Source organism: Cygnus atratus, chromosome 3 (genome assembly GCF_013377495.2).
Source record: "Cygnus atratus isolate AKBS03 ecotype Queensland, Australia chromosome 3, CAtr_DNAZoo_HiC_assembly, whole genome shotgun sequence".
Classification (NCBI taxonomy): Eukaryota; Metazoa; Chordata; class Aves; order Anseriformes; family Anatidae; genus Cygnus; species Cygnus atratus.
This window is the reverse complement of record NC_066364.1, coordinates 2,289,241-2,304,758: the sequence shown is the minus strand read 5'-3', so window position 1 is coordinate 2,304,758 and position 15,518 is coordinate 2,289,241. Positions and strand designations below refer to the sequence as shown.

At 42.7% G+C, this 15,518-nt stretch overlaps 1 protein-coding gene across 30 annotated transcripts in view; it reads right to left on the bottom strand.

Moving 5' to 3' along the window:
• Positions 1 to 15,518, bottom strand: part of HMBOX1 (homeobox containing 1) — a 107,746-nt gene that overhangs the window by 33,552 nt on the left and 58,676 nt on the right. For all 30 annotated transcript variants that reach the window (XM_035563560.2, XM_035563564.2, XM_035563554.2 and 27 more), the window contains 2 exons: positions 8,090 to 8,200; positions 1,046 to 1,199 (listed from right to left, as the gene is read on the bottom strand). In XM_035563560.2, the coding sequence (XP_035419453.1) occupies positions 1,046 to 1,199; positions 8,090 to 8,200 (265 nt within the window). The remainder of the gene's footprint in view (positions 1 to 1,045; positions 1,200 to 8,089; positions 8,201 to 15,518) is intronic.

Genomic DNA, 15,518 nt, shown 5'->3' with positions numbered 1-15,518 from the left:
TTTCTTACTGGCCTCAGCCCTGCAAAGCCCCTGTGATGGCCTGTAGGCTCACAGAAGTATGTTCATGTTGTGTGTCAAAAGGCTCCCGAGGGAGCTCAGTATTTTGGTATGTCAAAAGGAGACACCCCCTGCTCCTCACCAGGTCAAAAGACCCTCGTGCAAGCAAGAAGGAGCAGCAGTATGGAAATGGCAGAAGCACACCCTCAAAATCTGCTGGCCAAGGACTCAATGGAGTCGCAAACCAGGGAGGAGTACAGCACACACAGAGCATCATCTGGTGCTGTCAGGGAAAGGAGGTTCCTCACGCTCCTGGAGGGAAGAAAACTCCTCCCAGCCACTTAGCCTTTAACAGAAATAAGCATTCATCCCTAAACTACGTTGGAGTTCACTAGCCCTTTATTATTATGTGATATTATCCACAAAAGAGAGATTACTGTAAGCAGAGGGAAAGGAAAAGCACGTCGGCAGCCAGGAGTCCAGGCTCAGAGAGTGCTTCGTCTCTGCAGGACTGAAGAGCTGGGAGCTCTAATGATCACCTGCCACTCTGCATATGTGTTTGAAAGATCCACTTTGCTCTGTACTGTTCCCAGCTCATGTAAAAGGGTTGTAAGAGCCTTTTTGGATAGGGAATCTATTGCTTCTTAAGCAAAGTTCTGCATCCTGAACAATTACAGTGCTGCTGAAATGCCACTCTCAAATATAAAATAACTTGATACGTTAGCAGGATAAAGCAGAGATTGGGAAGGAGAAACGTAAAGAGCATGCAGAACCCCACCAAGGCAGAGCCTGGAACAGACTGGATGGAAAGGTACAGCAGCTTAGCAGCTACAGAATATGAGACAGTGTCCAGAGGAGTACATCACTTTTTTTTAAGCAACAAAAAGGCTGAAATAGCTCCTCCTGCTCTACCATGTAAAATACCATGATCAACACTGTCACTGGCAAGAGTGACGCTAAAGCACATCCATGAAAATGAAGCTAGCAGGTAAAAGGATATTTGTATCGGCTTTAAAATGCCCGTGTGCAGAACCCCGAAGCGACCTACCTTTCCATAACAGCCAGGCACTCCTTTCTCCATGTGAACCGACTGCCTCGCCGTAGTCTGAAGGTCCCCGAGGTAGCTGTGACTGGGGGAGGCGTCTGTCTCCATTCTGGCTCTTCTATTGGGATAGGAGCGGGTCGCATGCTTAACGTAGCCCCTAAGAATAATAAATACTGCGTTTCCTAGTGCACTAAAGATCAGGCCCATTTTCTCACTCCTGCTCACGAAAAAAAAAGACAGATGATGAAACCATTCAAACTACAAATGTAAAGCATCATCAAACAAAGACACCTTAAAGGCACACAAAGCCAGCTAGAGTCCCCGTCCCCAACCTCCAAGCCAGAGAGCAAAAAGGTGACCACGGATATCTAAGGGAGACGTAACAGCTTGTCCTCTTTGCTGACAGCCACTCTGGAAATGCTGTTCTGTCTTCATCAAGAGGAAAAGTGTCGTAAAGAAGGGGTGAGCCACGCCTCAGCTGGGATTTATTCAGGCTGTGCTTTTTTTGGCCCCAAAATGGGAAATAGCAGGTTTCTATTTAATTATACAACCGTCTCAGGAAGCAAAGGGTAAATTTATACCAAAGGTATTTCAACGTATCCAAAGAGCTGAGTAAATACTTAAAATAGCTCCGCCGATAGAAGCATGCTCTGTGACCTGTTCAAATAAGGGCTCCTGAGTGCCAGGCTGCCTGGAAAAGTCACTGAAAGCAGATTAACATCACACCTCTCCTCTTCTGTCCCCCTTCTATGGATATATTTCTCCTTTCAAGAAGCCTGAGCTGGAAAGCATCGAGTGAGAGACAGGACTCGACAGTGCCTTCAGGAAAGGCCCTCTGAAACTCACCCGATTCCTTCCACAACGGGCTCTCTGTTAATAAATCAAGAAAAATCAAGACACGCTGGGGGAACAAACGTTCATATATCCCGTGGTGAGGATGGGAAGCTGGTACAGAATGTGAAACAGGGTATGTATGTCCTGCAGGACTTGCGCTCACTGACTACCCCTGGGGGGAAGAAACAGCTGCTCCTCTAAGCAAAAATAAATATTAAAAAGTCATATAAACAGCTAAATCATCGCCCGTAACAAAAAGGCACATGTGGAATTCAGGCGTTGAAGCAGACTGGTGGGTAGTTTTTCCAAGAGGATGGGAAGGGTGCAGCACCGTGTGTGTAAAAGCAGGGCTGAGACAGGAGAGCCCCCTGGGACCACAGCCTCGTTCAGAATGGTTAGGATTTAACCATAAAACCGTACCGGGTTAGTAAAACACCACAGCTCGTTTAATTTATAGCAGGGTAAAAGGGGTTAAGGGAATTTAGAGCTTATCCAATAAACGAATTCCTACGGTTAAAAAGCAAGGAATTAGCTATTTCTGCATTTGGCTGCGTTCCTTTCCAGAAATGCACAGTGAATGTTTTCCCCTCTGCCAGGGGCTCGCATCTGCGTTAGGTAGCAGTGTCCAGAAACATTTCAAAACTTTCCCCAGGAGCAGGCTGTAGGAAGCGAATCCCACAACCCCTGCCTTGCCTTCACGAGGGACAGTGACTGAATTCCCAGCTACGCAGCCCGCACAGATCACTTGGTTTCACTGACACGTTAAATACTTCCCATATTGCCAATTTATTGGGAATTTATTAAATTTATTAAATGGGGCCATTTCAGGGAAAGTTCCTTATCTATTCTTTCTAGTATGTGCACGGTTTGGAGGGCTGAGTCAGCATCTGGCTGCTAGGCTTTAAATATGCACCCAGAATTTAAAAAATATTATTTATGTATTTAAGAGTCTAGGAGAATGGGAAAAGGAATTAGTTTTCCCTTCACTGTCTTAGCAATGGACTGTCCCCACTGAAGAATTTTATTTTTATGCTCTCAAGAAAAAGGGAGAATATGGAAATATCAGGAATGCTTAACATAAAGATAAGAGTAATTATATTAAATGTCTGAGATATTGCAGACAAAGGTTGTAAAAACACTTGCATTTAAAGCACAAATTTACTCCTGCGGCTATGGTTCACTTACTGAAGATTTTTTTATTTTGCTTTCGTAGCCTTCCCAGATCCATTTCCCTATTTCTCTTTTCCAAGGGGTACCATCCACAGCAGCAGCAGATAAGAGAGAAGTATGCTGCGAATTACAGGTACACACCACTGGCTTTGCACACACACGACAGAAGCATCTGAATGCACGTAGAGGCACAAGATGTGCTCGGATCTGTCTGGGAGTGGTGAAAGTGGTCGACACGTGCACTGCTGCCACATTTGCTAAGGCGGCTCTGGAGTTTTTTTTCGTTTCCCTCAACTAAGCAACCACTTTGGGCTCCCATTTCCTCTGCTCTTCCAAAGCTTCATTGCAATCCTCGCTCCGCCCAGCTTCTTTACAACTTAATAAGTTACATCCTGGCTGCCAGTGCAGATTATTTTTGTTATTTTTTACACAAACCCCTCAAACGGCTTTTAAGAAGCGAAACTTTTCTCTTCCGCAGAGCAAGCAGAGCAAATGCAGTATGGAATTTGCCTCAGTGTACGCATCAAAAAGCACGAATCTGTATGGGGTGTAGAGGTGAACCATTTGGGAAGAACGCGTTTCGTAGAGAAAAAGGCACAGTGCCCTCTCCTACTACCTGCCAATGCTGAGTACTTTTTCTAACAGCACAGTGCTAGCTCTGTAATGAAAATCCTCGTGGTAAAGGCCTTCCTTCTCTCAACACATCCCAGACACCATCCTGGAGAGAGTGTTGTTCTCCAAAGCATCCCGTACAATTGCTGATCCATGTCCCAGAGAGGCCCCAAAATTTGGGGGTGATGCACAGAAAGGCTGGAGCCAGCCTCGAGCCTTCTCCACGAAGCCATTCGGTAGCGAGCCTTTGCAGCAAGCACCTACCGTGTATCACCCTGGTAAGAACAGACGTCACACGTTATTTTTAGCCAGACTGACCTGCGACCGCATGCTAAACACCTTCCAGTCACTACTGAGCCAGGCTGGATTGGGATCAGCAGCCTGCACAGCAAAACGCTCCCTACCCAGCTCACTGCCTGGACGGAAAGGATCACAGCAGGGACGATTTTCTCTGAAGCTCTGTAAAATAGTAAATCACTAACAATACATTTCCAGCGCAAATCTCGTGGGACATCCAGCCCCGTGGTGTTTTGGTTTTTTTTGTAAGCTTTTCTTTTACAGCTAAACAAGAGCTGCTGTGGGAATAACACACGAGATGCTATATCTTGATAATCACTACCTTTCTTTTTTTCCCTTTTGCTCAAGGAGAAAAAGCACAGGGGTTTCCTCCAAGGTGACCACAGCTGCCTTCCTGTTAGGGAGGACTGGCAGAAATATAACATCCAGCCTAACTGGAAGCAGGCCACATCCATCTGCAACTTCAGCCCGTCATTTGTAGGTGCCAGCTCCAGTTTGCAGTGCATGGAGGCAAAAGAAACGCTGAAGTTACTCCACGACGAACTTTCCACGTTGCCCTAGACCCAGTGCCAGCCAAACCAATCAGGCTAACTACCAGCGTAAAAAGAAATATTTATTTACTTAAAAGACAGGAGCTCGGAAAAAATCATCAGAACACTGCAGGACTCAATGCAGTCATATGCTGGCTTCTGAAATATGTCCTATTTATCTACTGCCAAAATGCTCCCAGTCCTCTACGAAACATGAGAGACGTGGTGCCTGTCCAAAAAATGCCCGATCTAAATGAAAAGTATCCCTGTTAATTGGATTAAAGATCTTTCAAACACTAGTATTTAGCGTTGACTTCTTCCCCTCGAGACAAAAACGCCTTTCACCCTAACTGGCAACTCTTTCCAGAAAAAAGTACGGTCACTGGAACATTGGAATTTGCAGCATTGCTGTTAACTTTGACGTTACTCCTACCAGGAAAACATTGATCAAGACATTTTTGAGTTCTGCCTACAGCAGAAAGGTTTTTTCTTTCCTGATTCATGAGACTTGGTCTCTTTTGCACCATTCTGACCTGCTGTTGTGTGAACAACTGCCACCGAAGATACGAGAAATACAGGAACTATCCGTGCAAACAAGCAACCAAAAGCAAGAAAACAACAAAGAGCATGTTCTAGAGGCCAAAGCAAGCTGGAAAATAATGGGATTGGTGGAATTGCCGAGTCCCTTCTGCAGAGGAGCAGCATCTAGCAACGTCTCAATAGCAGCAGTGCCCCAAAACCGTGACACAAAGTCCTTCAGTTAGCAGACGCAGGGCTACTGGTGGATGATTTAAAAGCGTTATGTGCCACCATCGTGTATTTGAAAAGAGAAAATGAAAATCTCTTCTGATGCATTTAGAAGTTATTTTTTGTCCCATGTATTATTAGAAATTCCTGGCTTGGTGCAGTAAAAGACAGCCCCTGCTGTGAGGACCTTACAGGTAAGTCACGCACAAGAAAGTCTCATCTTTACCTAGCAGAGGGGAGAGTGAGGTGCAAATGGAAAATCGTTTGCTAAAAGTTGTACAGAAAACTAGCAGAGCCAAGGAAAGGTCTGCCAAGGGATCTCCAGTCCTTTCCTCATAAAACAATTCTTCCTTCGCAGTTCACAAATTGATTGTATCTGGTGTCGTGGTCCTGCAAAATTGTCTCAATCGTAAGTTTTCTTTACTTGCTACACAAATGAATTGTCAGAAAATGGACTTGGTCTGAAGGCCCCCAGTGTCCAAAATAAGGATTAAACAAATGAGGGAACTAAAAGTTCCCTGAGACCTGACTTTGCCCTTGGGTAACTCACACATGACATGCTCCTGAGCGATAGATTCCAGTTCTGCTGCACAAAGGAGAAGGACTGAGATTTTACTCCCAGAGGCTGGAATCAGAAAAGATGGGACATGAGACCAGAAAACCAAATGTCTTGGTACTTCTGAGTAAGTCAGCAACTAGAAAAAAGTCATGCCGCTCACTTAATGACTGAAGTTTTTATCAGAGGAGGGCAGTCTTTTGCAGAGAGTGACTAGCACTGCAACAACTATTTCCCTTCTTTGTGACTCCAATGACTTTCTAATTTTCTGATTCTAAAGAAGGCAACCACAAGAAAGAATAGCCAGTCTAGTCTAGGAATTACAGGATACTGCAACTATCATCCAAAATTTAGGCTCCAAATTCATTCCGTAACAGTAATTTGATTCCAGGACTCTTTGGACAAGGTTGGTATCTTCCACAGCACACTGCATACACTTGCACATCTGCATGCTAATTGCACGCTCTTGGCTGGCCAGTCTGACCTGCAATATAGTAGATGACGATAATTTAAGGAAGTGGATTAACCCGAAATAAATAAATAAATACAATCACATTTTCCTCAACTAGATTTCTCCCACAGCTACAGGAAAACTAAGCCTCCCCACCCTTACCTCAGGCTCCAAAAATAAACCAAGCGCTATTTGGTTCTGAAGAGAATTTAAATGCATCCAAATAATCCCTTGGCATAGGCAGAGGAGCCATTCTGCCTTTTACACTTCTTGAAAATGCTGTCTAATACCTCTGCCTTGAAAAAAGGTTAAACTCAAATAACCACTCTTCAAGAAATTTTCCCATGTGTGCACAAAGAAAAGTGAACCAAGACCTCAGCAACACAGTGCGTTAGACAAGTAGAGGTTAATGTCGATTCGTCTCAATTGAAGCTGTAAACTTCAGCGTTGCTAGTTTTCCTTCCTCAGACCCTTCTCAAGATTGAAAGGACAAACAAGACGTGAGCTTGTGGATAAAGGGAGAGAAAGAAGGCTAGGAGGGAGAAGTAAAGACTTTAGTACTAAGTTTGTGCTAAGGATTCTCTTTTCCCAACACAGAATACCAGAACACTACTCCTTAAACAGCTCCAAAGAACATTGGAAAGAAAAGATGCAAAGTTGTAGAAAAATCCATGCAGCAGTTTTCATTGCTGGGAGAGGAAATTTATTATTTTTTTCCCCTAAGATACACCTTCCAAAGAAACCTCCAGTTTTATCCACTACTTTGGAGGTGTTATTTTCCATCAGAGGGAAACGGCTGAGAGTTAATTCATGGAGTACAACACGAGGCTTACAAAGATGCTGGTAGTGAAAGGTTTCCAGGACTTTTGCTGCTCCTTGGTATCAAAGTTTCGAGCACTGTGAAAATCAAGGCTCTTTAGTGATCCCTGCAGCTTGTCAGCACTTCACAACCCTTGGCACATTCATTCCTTACAGCATTTTCTAGATGCTTAACAGAAAGGACAGGCTTGGCTCTGGCTTTGAACCCACCCAACTTTAAGCTAGAGTATTCTCAGGCCAATTGACAGCTGGAGCCTCTTGATTTACAGCTCACACACAAAGCAGAAGTCTTGAGGATCTGTTTTCACTGGAATTCTTCTTAACAGAGTTCTGGATATTGAAGCCAAATTCACGTTAGAGAGGCTAAGTCTTAAATTCCTTGAAACAATTACAGTTAATTTAATCATGCCATTGTTTAAAGAAAATTAAATGTAAATATTTTGATCTTCACAATAAAATCATTAAAGGGAATAATAAGAATTGTGGTCAAACAAAATCTATGGAGAAAAACAATGCAAGGAAATTAATTCAACTGATTTTGAAGATTGTTGGTGTGTCACAGACAATGCAGAGCTTTATTTCTTGTTATACATTCAAGATCTGTTTTGAGATTTGGAGAAGCAGGTGGGATTTGAGAGAGACATATCCCTTCCACGAGCTTGAGCTACAACCCCAAACCCTCTGAAGTTATCCCAAATTACTTCTCAGCTGAAATGCATATGCTTGCTCAAACTTTATATTATGTAGTCATTATTAATGTTTTCTTTCTGTTCAACCTTAAGCTAGTGGTGAGACAACAGGGCGAGTAACCATGTCAGAGCAGCTGGACAGACACCTATGGACGGCTTGGTTTTAGGTCAACTGCTGCAAGCAAAGCTCAGATTTATTCCTAAGGAGCAAACTGGTCAGAGGGAACACCTCGTCAGTACACCACCAAGTAAATGATCAGTAATAATCAAAACCAGTGACAAAAGGCTTTTTTTTTTTTTGTAAATAGAACAGCAGGAGCTGTTTAGGGTGAATTTATTTACCAGGATTTGTCTTCTCAAGCTGGTACCATCTGTAAAATGCCCTTTTCTTTTGTTCACTCAGGTCCGACCCCTGCTGCAACAGCCAATGGGAGATCCGGCTCTGACTGATACCTGGAGGAAACAAAAACACAAAGAGGAAGAGAAAACTTGGTCTTTTAAAAATATTTAAAGTGGTTTATATACCGACAAAAGGTGTTGTCTTACAAAGCCTAGAAACTCAATGTTAATGGCTCAATCACAGAAAAAGTAGAGTTCAAGCTTCTTCCCCCATCTCTAACTGCTTCAACTGCTCCCTGTTGCTATTTTCAGCCCCACTCAGGATTCACCCCGGGCTCAGCACAATCAGCCTCCAGGCAAGTAGGGCACAAATTGGGAAGCTGAATCTGCCGACAACTGAATTGGCCAATTCTCAACCACAGCTTCCCTGGTTCAAAAAGTTCTTCATCTGCGAACTGGGAACAAGTCCCTTACCCACTATATTATACACAGGGAATGATCCGCGGGAGATTTTTATCATTCGGTGCTAGAATAAGGAGGGAGATAAATGCAGAAACGGTTTATGTGATATGGATCAAATCACCCCAGAAATGCAGCAAGGCAGCTAGCAGCTGCTGTAACAACAGCCAGGAAACAAAACAGAAAGGGCAGCCGCCCATCAGCAAGACAAAGCAGGATTCAAACCCTACATATCCAGGCAGGATTAGGGACAAAAAGTTCCAGAATTTTTAAAATAAGACTTCTAAGAAAATAGTTAGAGGGGGAAGAAACCTAGAAGTTAACGCCACTGTTTCCAAAGCACGCCACCAAATGAAAATCAATGCAGAAAGGGAAATGTAGTGATCAGGAGAGGAACCAAATAAAGCAAGAGGTTTAAAGGTGCGCTAGGAGGTGAACTGTATGTTCATTTGAAAATTATTTGCTGAATAACTGCAGCTATATCCCAGGCAGTAGGGCTCCCTGTGCTTCCATCAGGCTCTTCAGCTCTCAGGAAGGGTTAACAACATCTAAACTCTCTGGAGAATTCAACTTTTAGGAGGTGCTCTGAGTAACAATATATTGCTGAGCACCACCTGTGCCGACACCTGCTTGGTGCTAGCGCTAAGGCAGGTAGAAGGCTGCTTTTCAGGCAGAAATCAAACCGCCTCTCCCCTCCTGAGATGCGCCAAGGTTTTATTAATCATAATATGATTATGAGATCTTTCTCATAATCATATTTAACTCATGAAAAACAACCCCCTGTAGCTTTACCGCTTCTAATAAAGGGTTTTTACTATGCTTTCTTTGCACTGAACACAGAATTTAGTTAACGTGAAAATGATTTAACTCAAACCTCAGGTGCCGTATTCATGTGGGTTTACTCCAACCAGATTTCCAGAATCACGGGGCTTTATGTTCTTAACTGCTCTTTGTTACAGAGAATCCCAGAGCCTGTGAAGTTTTAATTGTCCCGTGGAAAAGGGATAGGTGTGTTTTGAGTACAGAAGCTGACTGCTGTTCAGCAGAACTCTGCCCACGAACATACCCTGGTTTGGTTTGGTTTCCTGTACATCTAGCGATGGTCTCAGTGCCTGTTGCCAGAGATGGTCTTTGGCTGATGTATGAAGGAGTTCAGAAACAACAGGGGCTGGTTATCCCCTGGGCCCATTCCGGGATAGATAACTGGGTTTGTACTACTAGGGAAGTGGAATTAACCAGCCAAATACAAACTTCAGATTCTGACAATTTAAATCACGTAATACCAAATATATATACAAAATATATTCCAAATATATATATACCTAATACATACCAATATATATTCCAAATATATATACACTAATACCAAACATAAATCAATATCAGTTGATTCTCTGAACTCTCTGGCCCAAACTGAGGTTCCACTCTGAAAAATTCACTCTTGAAATCATGCAATCCAGATACCTGATTGTCAGGAAAAGGACTAAGTTTTGTAAATTTGCAGCTTCCCACCTACTGTAACAATTTTTAAAAGCCATGTCTTTAATACAGGGCTATGGGACACAAATAGTTGTGTCTCACTGCTTTCGGATGCAGGGCTCCTATTAATCAATGGGTTCCAGCACCACTAATTTACTTGTTTGCTACGGTCCACTTACACTTACTGCAGTGAAGTAGTGTTCGTTGAGTGTTTGGATAACAACAGAAGATACAAATGCAAAGCATAATTAGATAAAAATTATAAATAGAGATTAAGTATCTTCAACAAGAGTGGAAGAGTGGAAAACTCAAATTCTGCCCAGGAAGCTGCTTGATACTGTCACGAAGCGGTACGGATGTTAGCCACGTCAGGCAATGTGCTGGAGACACAGCAAAGGAGCAGGAGCTCGAAGATTCACGCTGAGAACTGCCCTGTGTACTGCCACGTCCACGTTGGACTCCTCGAGAGCCTTCTCAGTTTACAAAATAACTTCTGCAAAATGGAGCGCTGCTACAGGACACGAGATGAACAGATGCAAAGATTGCAAAGACTGATAAATTCTCAATACATTCCTACTTTATTACAGTATCTCCTGGGCAGCACTGCAGTCCGTAACACTTTCTGCATTAGTAAAAAGCCCAAAGCCAGTTCTGCTCTTTGGCATAGCAATGCTACAAACCCAGCAGCACTGCGTGAGATATGGCTTAGGCAGCTGACCTTACTCTTGTTCATAGGGATGCAGACCTCCAGAAGCCCCCTCACATCACCTTTTCTATCACTCCGTCCTGGTTTTTATTAGTCTCTTCCCCTCTCTCACAGACAGAGTGAAAGCTGAGCTTCTTAAAGGTGTTCTCTACCTATGCCACTCCTCTTTTTAAGACAAAATATTTGTCATTTGCTTATCTGGAGCCTCAATTTAGAGGATCCGTACAATCCAAGGGTGATGATTCAAGGTCATGTGCAAAGTCAGCAGCAGAAGGACGGATGCAGAGTCTCCTAGATCCCAGCACAGAGTCTTAATCACAAACCCACCCTTCACCCCTTTCAATTAAAATCCCACAGATCATCATGTTAGAGTTTCTTGCATCTCACGTGGATTTTGTACAGTTGACTCACAGGGACAATGACTAGTCCTACCACCAGTGCCATCCTGTCACATAGGCTGTAATCACGCTACTTTAGAAAATTGCACTGGCAGGAAAAAAGAAATCATCCTGCTGCCAGAAGCAGATTAATGAAAGAAGATCTCTGGAGTACTGAAAATCCAGCTGCCTGTAGGAAATTCACCCTCCAACTGAACTACGGACCTCAAGGAAGTCTGACGTCCTCTGGGCTCAGGATCAGCAGGAACACGTTGCAATGAGCACCACTAGCTCGCTCACTGAAAATACCCAAGAAAGAAGTGGTAATCACAAAGGATTGTATTAAATCAAAATGCTGACTTCTGTCACATGTCACTCCTTCCCATAGCAGGTTACAATTTGTAATTTACAATTACTATTCGCAATTATAAACAAAACGGAGATGACAGTACAAGTACACTTTCTCCTAAATAAATTATATGGGGAAGAATTTTCCCTCCCATATACATAAAAGAAATGGCAAAATGCATCATCAAGGGAAGGCAACTGGTATCTACAGTACAAATCTGCTCAGACACCTCAAACCTGCCATTCATCAAGTCTCTGGTAACTGGTTTTCACCTTCACATATAGATTTTTTCAGTGACTCTGTTTTGCATTTCTTTAATGTTTCTTTCAGGAGAGATTTTCAGAAGCACCTGGAACGCATCAGATTTGGAGAAGAAATAACTGACAGTGTCTTAATTCTTCAGTTTGTAAGCAAAGTCCTAGAATCATATAATACGTGCTTGCAAAGGACATCTATCAATTTAGGAGATTAGCAAATGCTTGTTTACAGAAAACCTGCAAAGATCAAAATCATATAAAAACAAATCTTTCCCTCTGTTTTCATGAATATTAAAAAAAGGAAATGTTGGTTGGTTGGTTTGTTTTTTTTACATCTAATTTCTCACCACTTCTGATCATCGGTAATTCAGTAATTTTCTTTTCACAATTCAACTATTTACATCTCACTTGGTCTGTATTTGTATTTGCTGAGCACCCCTGTGTGTAGGTTCCACACCTTCAGGGATTTTATTGATGTTACAGCACTGCTTTGAGGCTGCCCTCCACCGCACGAGATGCTCTGTGTGTTTAGCATAATATAAAGCTAAGTCCTGAAGATCTCATATCAATTAAGACAGAGACAGAAGGACAAGCCTGAACTGTACAAGCAGACTAACAGGGAAGGTTAGCAGAGCTGCACACTGAAGAGTTCCATTATGTATTTTTTCTGAAAAATGACCTCTGCATTTTATTATTCTTATTCTTTTATTGTTATTATTATTATTTTCTTTACACACAATAGGTTAGTGCCATAAAAACTAAGCTGAGAATTGAGAAATCTGAATAAAAATTCCTGCTCTACCACAGACTGCTTTCATTGTGACCTCAAGAAAACATGTTTTTTTCATTCCTTTGCTCCCTATGTGTAAAAAATGGAAAAGGCAACACTTCCAAACCTTGCAGAGGCATCATCCATCAAAGCTTTTAGCTTGGCTGCAAAGGGCTCATCTCTGAATACTCCTCCCTCTCTCCTTTACTGTAGTACATAGCAGAAAGATGTTAGTATCAGAAAACATTTCCCCACCCTCCTTCTACACCTGGAGCCTAAATCAAGAGCCAGCATCGCCTAACAAGGACGCATTTATCTCTTTAACCTTCGACTTCTGACCATAGCTTAGTTGGCGCCCAGAAACAATTCCGGTGACAACTAAAGCAAATCGCACTGCACGACTTCAAATTATTGTTTGTCAAAATTTGGCATCTCACCTGCCCCACGTAGGGCTAAATAGCTACCCCCAAGTAAGCTGCAGCTATGTTAAAAGGAGCTTCAAACAACAAGATAGGAAATTCAGCAGGAACTATTATTAGCTCCTGTTTATACTGTCATTTTTCTTATCAGTAGGAGATTATTTATACAGAGCCCAACCCAAGTGCTTCTTGTTTATCTTATTACAGACACCATTAAAAAAGTTTCTATAAAAAGCAGCTCCCGTATTTAGGACCAGCACTAATAAGTGTTATGCTAGGTTTTTGCTTCTTATCAATCATTTCTTTATTTCCAAGTCACCATTTAATATTCTGTTACTATTTTCCAGTCTGCTCTCTTCTCTCAGTACACAAGGCAGCTCTGTAGAATGTCTTCCAGGTTTAATTTTCCATGTCAGATTCATTATCTAAATGACTTTAAAAGTTTCTGGTAATTTTATAAAGACTAAGAGAGCCTAAAAAATTGTTCTACTGCAACAGCTGACTTTAACCTTCAGCTCCGTGTCCCTCTCTTGCATATCCTTGACCTCCACCACTTCCCACCCACTTTCACTGCAGCACAGGAAAAACAAAAGGAAAAGCAGTTTACAGTTGCAGAGGCTGTAAATGCAAGCCTGTTCGGTGTACTTTGTAGGACTGGGGTTGATATTCTGTGAGTGCACTGCAATATTAGAATTTAGAAAAAGAAGAAAGATAGTTTCGAATGAAATCTCAAGTGCCTTGAAGAATTAACGAAATTAGGTAAAATGGAAGTTTCCAGTTGCAGAAGTTGCAGTGGAAGTTCCTGCACCAAGGACAGAAAGATGACAAGATACAGAATGGGGACAAATATGACTGTAAGCACAAAGGATGCAGTACTCTCTGATGAGCTAATCCAAGACCTGCAATTTGAAGACATCCAAATACATTTTTTACCTAATGTTCATCACTTTTACGTCCAATTCAGCCAACTGCAAACCCAGCAATAATTAAGATTAGGAAGTTTTAGGTTCCTAGCTAAAGGTCTAAGATCATTCTGGTTCAGATACACTTTTACTCCTTTCCTCTCTCCATGCCATTCTCCCATTTACATACTCAAGCAGAATTTTTAAAGTAGCATAGAAAGAGGTAGAGACTGAAAGGAGAAAGTTCACAGCATGGGTAGCCAAGTCAAACAACTCTCCTCCTGGACAGAGCCAGCCATACATTTTTCATTTCATTTGTTTCTTGCTCCTCTTCCCAGGGCAGAAGAGATGAATGGTAAAAGCTGAGCTTGTATAATATTCTGCATTTTGTTTCAAGTGCTAAAGAAATTATTTCCAGCTGATGGAGGGTGGCAACCAGGGGTTGGGCAAGTCAAATACACCCAACATCTGACATCCAGCCTCCAGAAACAGCTTGCTGTTTGGATTTAAACAAATGGTGGTGAAGGATGCCTGGAGCTGGAGAGGAGTGAGAGCATTGTGACCTACATACTGCTACGCCACCACCGGGCTGTAAGCACAGCAGGCTCTCTGGGTGATCTGGCTGATCTGTTCCTGCAGAATTGCCTCCTTTCACATGCTTTCACAGCCCCTTCACCGACCGGAACAGGGTTCCACCTTGGTGTGCAATGCAGTGAAGAGGACCCCGAGACACAGATCACTGGAAGCTGAGCAGTAATCTGGAGAGATACCACTTCACACCTTTCCTATGCCATCTGTTAGTGACCACTCTCTGAATTTTATTTATCTATTTTTCTCTTGTTTAATGAATGATTTACAGAACATCTTTACCTGGAAGCCTGTAAATACTGAGATGGTAACATCTGGGATCATATATTCTGAATGGGGAGGGGTGATGGACATACCTGAAGAACACACAAATCAGCTAGCATTCATCAGGTCTAAGACAAGTCTGGAAGTGAGAGCCCTGGGATACATGCCTTCTGCTCTGGGTCTCTGTCCTGAAATATTTTCAGTCACTCTTCACTGTACTGTGACTTTGAAAGGAAGCTGATGTTTCCCCCGGTAAAGCATGCCCTTTAACCTGGTCCCTTCAATCTCCTTGAGATTTACTACAGCCATAATTATGTACTTAATAGTGTCGCTTAAGTGCTACCCATCTGCATACACGAGGCTAAGGGTTACATTTAAAATGAATCAGCTCCCGTAGACCTTCCCCCAGCAAATACATGGAGGATAACTGTTCAACTGCAACGGGTAGCAGGGGGAAGACTCATGCAACACCGTATAGCACAGGCCTTGCAGCTACCTTTGCTTGAGAAAGTGCGTCAGGCGCAAAATATCACTTCATTTTCGTATCTGAAAGGTCCACGGAAACACTACGGGGTTAGCTGCAAAAGGACGTAGCCATTTAACCTTTAGAGCTACCAGGCTTCCCATTGATTTGCCCAGAAAACAAGGTAATATTGTAGTGCCATTAGTTCGGTCTTCGTTCCGTCCCACTGCCAGAGACATGTAGTAATACTTTCTCTGACCACCATGTGCATGTGTCCTGGTCTCACCCCTAAGTAACACATTAGGGTTGAGTGGGTTGGGTGTGAGACTTAGTCAACTGTATATGAAGAGGATGGTGCCACTGCAGTGGTGCACCTCGAGTACTGTGTTCAGCTTTGGGC